We start from the raw sequence: 9,000 nt of genomic DNA on the forward strand, positions 1-9,000 counted from the left end.
CTCAAGTAATTAACTGCAAGTACATTTTTTACTCATCTTTATTATAATTTAAACAAGTACCAATTTCTCAGTATCAATTTATTTATTTTTATTTATTAGCATAATGAATATTATCTCATTATATCACCAAATACCTACTATATTTATTGGCTACATTTTTGTTTACATTCGCCTTTGAAATATTGTAATTATATATATATATATCATCACCTTAGTCATACGATGTCACTGAAATACTTACCATTGTCTTCATCATAGCACTTTGTCATAAATTTGCTCATAATGTTCTATTTTTTCAATATATATGTGTTTAGAAAGCTAATACATCTCTGTATTTATACCCCATAAATGTATTCTTTGAATACCGTGTACAGTCTGAATCTACCAAGTCCCCTGAGGAAGCCTCGTCAGGCGAAACGCGTCAGGACACAACACATTACTTACCTACATTGTATTACGTCTATACTCTCAGAGAGCATTTTTGTTTTGTGTAGTTTATTTGGTCCCATTAGTGACCTCTGCTTTCCAATATGGAATTAAGGGAACGGACCACCTAACCTTATGTTATATTACTGTATGATTTGTGTGTTGCATGGTATGAATATAACTCACTTAATATATCAATACTAACCATTATCTTGTCTAAAAAAAAACCCGGCCTTTTTTCTTTTTCTTTTATATTGTAGAACTGTAGAAAAATAAAGTGTCAGTCCACCCACAAAAAGTTAGATGTGACACCAACCTTTGCAACTTTTATTTTATTTTTTATTTTCCATGATACAAAATGAAATTATCTAACAAGGCAATATGGGAACCTCTCACTCCAATGTAGGAACACTTACCAGGCATCAATCCCCCAATCTAACTCTGCACCCTTCACCTATAGAAAGCCTCTGCTCAGTGTCAGAAGGCATGTTGCGATATCCCAGGATTCTGTTATTCTGCTATCCATAGACTTTATGCCCTAAGAATTGTGTCCAGGAAGCAGGGATTAATGGAGAAGCAGGACCCTACAGGAGCTGGACAGAAGGTCAATTTGTTCAGGGTCAGTAATATACTGATCCACTGATATAACACAATACAGAAGAATCCAGCAAAGGACAAGTTCATGAAACCAAGTTAGAGGATATGCTTGAGTAGTCAGACAGCCAAGCAAGGTATTTGATCGGTCAAGAGTCGAGGTCACACGCAAACATTGCTCCAGTCAGCTAACAATGAACAGGTCAGAAAATGGAAAGTTGGCAACATGTTTTGAAAGTCACACTACTAGCAGGTGAGGCAAACCTAACACCACAATGGCCAACTAATACCTGGGACCTGGAAGCTTTAAACAGTATTCTACTATCTTGAAAATCTTCACATGCACTTAGAAAAAGTGGACGCACACAGTAAAAGCAGTAACTTTGGCTTATTTCTTTCAGTCTGAATTTAGAAAGATTTGTGAATTTAGAACAGAGTTGCAGTTAATAGTTTATGTTGTCTTAGAAATATACAACAGTAAAGTGAAAATGGTCCAATCACAAGGTATGAATGGCAGCAACAGGACTGATTGGTTTATTAGTGAGTGGCTCCCATGCAACGAGCCATGTGACAGTAGATTCACATAAGTGTTTCTGGGTTTTACAGGCACATTAACACATATACTAGTTGACTAGGTGTTTTTTGTCCAGCGCTTTGCTTTATCTATTTGACTAAAATATATTTCTGATACTTCATAGCTGTGTTTTACATGATGTATATGGGCTTGTAAGTATAAAATATTTTGAAAGCTTGCTTCTAATGCAATAGCCAGCAAAGCTCAAATTCAAATAACAACTATTACAATGTTTAAAAATCTAGATATAGAGAGAGAGAAGACTTTTATTCATTGACTTTCCTCTGAAGTGAATGAACTCAGCAACATCCAGTACTGGGATCTTCCAGGTGTATAGTTCCTATTTCTTAGACAAGTAAGGAGGAAAATTGAGAATCAGCATGGAGAGGAAGCCCAAGGTCACTTTAGCTCTCTAATAATGTCATATTTATTCTTTCGACAAAAATAGTATCTAATTTCCCCAGATGTAGTTTAGGGAGTCAGTTACTATATCTTCTGAAAACAGCATCACTACTGGCCAATTCATCATACCCAATGTAAGAAAATTTTTGTTATTGAGGATAATATCAAATATGATATGAATAATAATTGAATATTAAAATTCCTCACGTAATCTCTAAGGAAATTGTCAGCAAAGGAATGAATTCACAATTGTAAAAAAAAACTATATCATATACAAAGACATCCATACAGAAAAAGTTCCATAACACCAATACAAATACAATACACATAACAAATAATAAAACAATATTAGAGTTAGGGCCTACAAACAATAGTTACTATCCTCATGTTTCTTTCTCCTATGGTCAAAACATGTCTATGGGTCCCTTCTGAATGGGTCATAATCACTAGGTCTTCCAAACATGGCTTTTCTTATGCTAGTCTCATAACCCTCTTATTTGCCACACAGAAAGCATTACCCCAAGAGTATGACACATTTCTTAACATCATTTAAATGTTTCCTCTTTTTATAAAGTTCTTTCTAATATAAAGTATTACAGTTTTTTCAATAAAAGGTGCCCAAAAACACATTTGCATGGTAATTTGTACAAGTTGATGCTCCTGAGGATACCTTTTGATTTACTGCAGGGAGAAGGCAATATGGCTGATCAGAAATAAGCAAAAATGCTTGTTTAGATGCACAGATCTACAAACAAAAGCTAAAACTGTGCCCAAACACAAATATTGTATTACTAGCATAACTATACATAATTGATGGTATATGTACTGTGACTTATAAAGGTACATATTTTGATTGATATCCCATAGGATTTCTTTGCATGGTTTTAATAAGATCTGAAACATAGAGAAGTGTCATGTCCTAGCAAAGGTGAATAAGGTCATAAAAGATTACAGGAAAGAGCTAAATACAACACTGGCAAATTTGCCTTTACCACAAACTACTACTGTACCAAAATGCTCAGTAGGTAGTAGTAGTAACTCTAGGCAGATCTGTAGGTAATAATGCAATAATAAATTCATTTATTGAAAGGCAGGATGTGTACCTGAATTTCATACAAATCAGCCTCCTTACAGCAGACCCCAGGATAGGGAAGAAGCAAGAAAAGTACACAATCAAATGTGCTGTAGTGTGCATGTACTAACAAGGAACATTCTAATAAAAGTCCAAAGAAGAATATTTTTTTTCACTTTTTGCACTCAATACAAAAAATTATATTTAGTTACAGATAAATGTTTTCACAAAACTTTACATGCATGTAAAAACAGTGAATATAAAAGTAGAAAACTTTCAGTCTTACTGTTCACTGTTGTTTCCCAATACTGAACACATGGGCATTAATAAAATGATTGACATGTATGCATTATATTCCTATCTATATAGCATATAGGGAAATAATCTACAAATATACAAAAACACAAGAAAGAAGGATGCTAAAACATACCATTTGGTTGGCTCTCTGGTGGAAGAGTAACATTTCCTTTAGAGTACTGATCATTATTTTCAAGAAAATGTAAATCCCACTTTTGCCATGAACCGGGAATGGGTTTAATTCCTGTAGAACAAAAAAAATGTAGCTGATCACAGTTATTTAAAAAATGTACTCATTTATTTGCAACTATACTGGTGTTCTTCCATACTTCCCTGAATATGACCATCTCTTCACGGAGAAAGCACTAAGTTAGTTGTGAAATTTGAAATGTTCATAATATTGCTGAGAACAACAGAATTCAGGAGATAAAGCTTTGTAGTGTTACACTTAAGTATCTTCAGAAAATAAAAAGGTTTTCTAATTGTACTAATTGAGACTTTAGCTGCATACACATGTGCAAATATTGTCATTGGAAAGGATCTTTCACGATCCTTTCCAACGACTAAGGACTGCATAATGCATGAACGAGTGCTGTACATACAGCACCGTTCTGCTCTATGGAGAGGGTAGTAGGAGAATGAGGGAGCGGCACCCTGCTGCACCCTCTCCCCCTTCCATTGCATTAGGATCGTTCGCCAGCCATCGTCCGTGGATCCGCCAGGACGGTCGTTCAGACGATGGACGAGGGATGCTGTACACAAGCCAGACTCTCGTCCAATATCGACCCTGAGCCTGCTGTCCCAACAGTTGCTGGTTGTGAAGTACCCACTAACTTTAATAAAGTTGGTTTTAATGTAAGCTTAGTATAAATTTTATGTCAATTGTGTGTGTTCAAAAATAATAATATAAGAGTTTTGTGTTACTTGCTTGCAGCGCAGTAATTAGGCATATTTTATGGGTACAAGCAAATTAGCATGTGTGTAATTTACACACGTTGACTCAAGATCTATTTAACCATCCTTCTTTAGGCCACTATCACTGTTTGCCATGATCAAGTCATGCTTACTATTTCATATCTGTATCTTTCTCTTCTCTCTCTCTCCTCTTTGTGTCTTTTGTGTCCAGAATTCTGTTGTCTAAAAAATCCACATTTAGAAAAAGAAAAGCCACTAAGACTCCAGCACTTCACTCCAATTTATTTACTGTACCAAAAATATCTTAAGTCTTATGACATTGAGTAAACACACACAAGCATACACATACTTGCCGAGGATTATAAAGGTACTCTTAAAAAAAAAATCCAAAATAGAACCTATAACTATAGGTAAAAGAGATAAATTAATAATGCACAACAGCTTTAATGTTCATCCTAGCTAGGTTAGAATTACTAAAAATTATTCTTCATAATAGCAGTTTAAATGTATTGCAAATGTATACAGATTTAAAAAATCCTCTCCATAAAACTTTACATTTAGTATAAGATTTATTACAATACTATTACAGCTTAGCAGTGGATTTATAGTACAAAAAACTTGCACTGTTTCCAAGAGTTAAAAAAAGAATATGAATAAAATGTTTTTTACTTACCAGACACCCACTGGAAAATTAGGTCTACTATTTCACTTTTAAATTCTCCATTTAATTGTGGAAGGGATTGTGGAAATGCTTTGTAAAATGCAGTAAACACGGCTTGTGACAAGTAATTTGGATACATCTGCCACAAAACAAATTTGAGTTACTGGAACTTGAAATTTAAGAAGGAATAGGATTTTAAAGTAAAAAAAAAAAAAAAAAAAAAAAATGCTGCAAAAGAATAAATGATGTTCCAAATCTTTATAAAGATTTACTGGGATCTGCTGTTTATTTCAATAGCCATGGCAATACAGCATTTCTTTTTTGCAGGGTCAATAAAAAAGACACTGGGCATAATTTAATAAAGTTCTCCAAGGCTGGAGAGGATACACATTCATCAACGAAGCTAGGTGATCCAGCAAACCAGGAATGGATTTCTTCAAAGTCGTTTGCTTTTTGCTAGCAAATGTTTTAAATCCTGAAGTGTATCCTCTCCAGCCTTGGAGAGTTTTAATAAATCAGGCCCACCGGAACTAAGAATGTAATTTTTATATGGCATACAAACTCATGTAGCTGTATCTATGGCTGTGACACACAGAAAATTCAGGCTGTAACATGCCAGCAACAGTAAATGAGGGAAATGAACAGGGTTTACTGCATAATCTGTAGGATCTTTGCATGGGTTTTTAGTTACCTCAAAGGGTAACTCATTTTTCTTAAAATAAATAAACAGGACAACATTTACATTGCATATACACATGCTACACACATTATTTTGTAATTGGGTGTAAGAGGAAACTAAGAAAAGAGATAGGAAGGAGATGCCCTAAACAGGTAGCTGTCTAAGCTAGATTGCTTAATTGAAACAGAGAAAATGGAGGTCATTAACCTTCCTGGTTTAGATGTGTAAATGTCAGAGTTGAATAGATAAAATTATGCATCACTTGGTCAGAAAAAGCATATATATACTTTGTTTTCAGCTCTGTCTTGAGTTCACAGTTAAAGAGTAATTCCGAGTGATTTCAGAAATAAAACCAATCTGCCAACTCCTATCCAGCCAACTCAGCAAATTTGAGAAACATGTACCTAATCTACCACATGTATATTTATCTAGTTTTCTGTATTTACCTGCAGCCTGATTTTACAAATGTCCAAACATAGCATGGGTGTGCATTTTCCAAATCCTGAATGGACCATACTCTCTTGTTTAATTAGCAGAATTACTATAAAATTACCTTGAAGAAGAAATCCTTGATGTCAGTAGGTACACAGCTGAAAAGGGCAACAAAAGAGTCCGATAGACTGTCAAAAAGGTGATCTTGTGCTAATTGTTGAGGCTAAAAAAAACATTGGATTATATGACCACATGTAAATATATACATGCACATATTAACACATATATTGATTGGTTCATATATAATATTTTGGTAAAATGCATAAACAAACTAGCTTATCATACATATACATATACACACACACATTTTTAAATCTAAAAACTTGTAACTTTTTATTTTGTTAGTCATGAACTCCTGCATTCTAGGATATGTATTTTTTATACATCAAATCCTTTTTAGTGAAAGTACTAATTTCAGTCACCCCATTCATACCAAGTTAAGTGACAAGACCTGTATTACAGAGATAAGGAAGGCATGTGTCAGACCAGATATGTAAGTGCTTATTATTATGTGCACTAGGTCTAATCCTAGTGACACTGCACAGTCATATATAAATACCCCAATTCTGGGTGTGAAGAACACCTTCTCTCATCCCACACCCTGCACATATAAACTCAGCTGCAACTTCCAAGCTAGAAAAGTGTTCTGGGCTAATAGCAGCTACAATGGCAAAAGCATCCATGGTCATAGGAACATATATTCCTATTTTTTCCTTCTCATATTTAAAGAAGTTAATACAATTAAAGATGAAAATATACATACTCCATATTGCTCAGTTGCAGCAATACACTGCAAAATCTGGGTGGCCTCCATATGTCTAGGTAAGTCTGCTCTACTGAAACCAGGGAACTCACAGTTCTGAAAAAAATGTACAAGATCAAAGTTACTTTTCTACGTCATAAGTTTTTTACTTTTCGTTTTCATACTTGTATTAACCCTTTTGTGACAGCAGTACTTTTTTAAGCAACATGAAAAATACCCATTACTGTGAGTTGTCAAATTTACTGATGCACAGTGATGTTGGTGAACTTGATCTGGGCACCCAGGCTTCAGAAAACATATTTCAAAATGCTTTTTATAACAAAAAACTTGAAGTAACATAGGTATGTTTATCAAGATTTTCTTGTGCTAAAACTTGTGTTAAAATTCTATACTTCACGGGTGACAGTAAACAATTGTGATATTACATGCCAGCGAAAAGAACAATTTACATTTTGTACGCACAAAAAAACTTAAAATGTTGTATTTTAATTAAAAATAAGCAGCATGTAATTTTTTATTTATATTATTTCAAAGCCTTTAAATTAACAATTTAAATAGGACAGATGATAGACAATCTAACAATTGTGCCAGTGGCCTCAAGAAGTCCTACGTAATATGTCAGTGGTTCCCTGACGGCTCTTGTAAGTCACAGGTGAACTCTAGCATGACAGGGGTTCCACTAGTCTCTTAACCCCCTGGCGGTATTCCCGCCAAAGGCGATAACCTAAGGCCCCACTTGGAGTAGCATTGAAAAAATCCTACCTGCTTCCCACAATCCAGCAGCATCCTCCAGCAATCCCCGGACGGCTTCTGTGTCCCCTGGTTTGCATCCCCCGGCTTGATTAATGGGATGCGTTAAGCGTCAGTATGCTGGGAAGGTGTGGCCTGGTGGTAAATTTAACCTCCCTAGCGGTGTAATTCCGTTCAAAATTCCATGCAAAAAGCGGTACAATTTGTTGCATGGAAATTTAATTTAATTATAATTATTTATTAATATTAATTATTAATATTATTATAATTCTTAGACATAACTCCCAGATATTTATTACATTTAATAATAAACTTTAAATAACAAAACACAAAAATCTGTTAAAACCAAAAAATAAAAAAAAAAATAATTTTTAAAAATGGAAGTGTACAGTAGCATATATATATATATATATATATATATATATATATATATATTATATGACTATTTCTTTGTATTGGACTCAATACAGCTATTTTGTATTGATTCCAATAGAATACAAAATAGGAAGGTGAATGGGTTGTACTTCCTGATTCATAATTTTGTTACAGGGGTGAATTGCTGCAGTTTTTTGTATGTTTCATTTCTCACTGGCGGTGGTTCACTGTTGAAAAACATTTTGAGCATGACAAGTCAACCACTGTAAAAGACACATAAAACAATAGTGACATTTTGCTTCCATCCATGATTTTTTATATACACACACTTTAGGCTTTACATTTAAGCCTCTTACTCTGGACAGTCATGATGTTATAAAATAAAAAGGTAATACAAACTTATTGAGTCAGTAACTTATCTGTACAGGGTTACAGTATGCCTGAAAAAATGTAATTTCACATATTTGGTTTTATTGTCATGTATTATTAGTATACACTAAAAATATATAAGCCAGTCTTTCTCGACTAGAGTTCCTACAGAGGTTTGTTAGGGAGTAATAAACAACTCGTCCTTCTCAAGTCAGTGGCATCAATGATCTTTTGACTATCTGTAGAAGTGACATTCTTCCCACTGACCACCACACTACTGAGCTGTGAGCTGTGAATATAATAAAGTAGGGGTTTCCTGAAAGTTTTTTCAAGGGTTCCTCCATAATAAAACATCAATAAAGACTGACATAAGCTCCTTTAAATTTACCTGATTAAATATAAATTGAATAGATTTTTTAGAAAGATTCCTAAAATATATAGTTATTTGTAAAACAAAAAGTGATTACAGAATGGGGAAATTATAATCTATAATTGTATATTCTGATTTTCTCCATTCTTTCCAATCCTTACACTTTATTTGTTAACCTTACTTCCACAAAATAGATATGGGTGGCAAAATTAAAAGAATTATTTCACCATGAATTGATCTTTAAGGATAATCACTATAGAG

At 34.0% G+C, this 9,000-nt stretch overlaps 1 protein-coding gene across 1 annotated transcript in view; it reads right to left on the minus strand.

The window, feature by feature from the left end:
* The window catches only part of FAM227B (family with sequence similarity 227 member B), a gene marked incomplete at its 5' end in the record, with an annotated part of 149,187 nt that extends 142,912 nt beyond the window's left edge, over positions 1 to 6,275 (minus strand). The window contains 3 exon segments of the mRNA XM_072402412.1: positions 3,499 to 3,609; positions 4,954 to 5,080; positions 6,174 to 6,275. Of these exon segments, the coding sequence (XP_072258513.1) occupies positions 3,499 to 3,609; positions 4,954 to 5,080; positions 6,174 to 6,275 (340 nt within the window).
* Between the last annotated feature and the right edge of the window lie 2,725 nt (positions 6,276 to 9,000).

This window comes from Pyxicephalus adspersus, chromosome 2 (assembly GCF_032062135.1).
Source record: "Pyxicephalus adspersus chromosome 2, UCB_Pads_2.0, whole genome shotgun sequence".
Taxonomy (NCBI): Eukaryota; Metazoa; Chordata; class Amphibia; order Anura; family Pyxicephalidae; genus Pyxicephalus; species Pyxicephalus adspersus.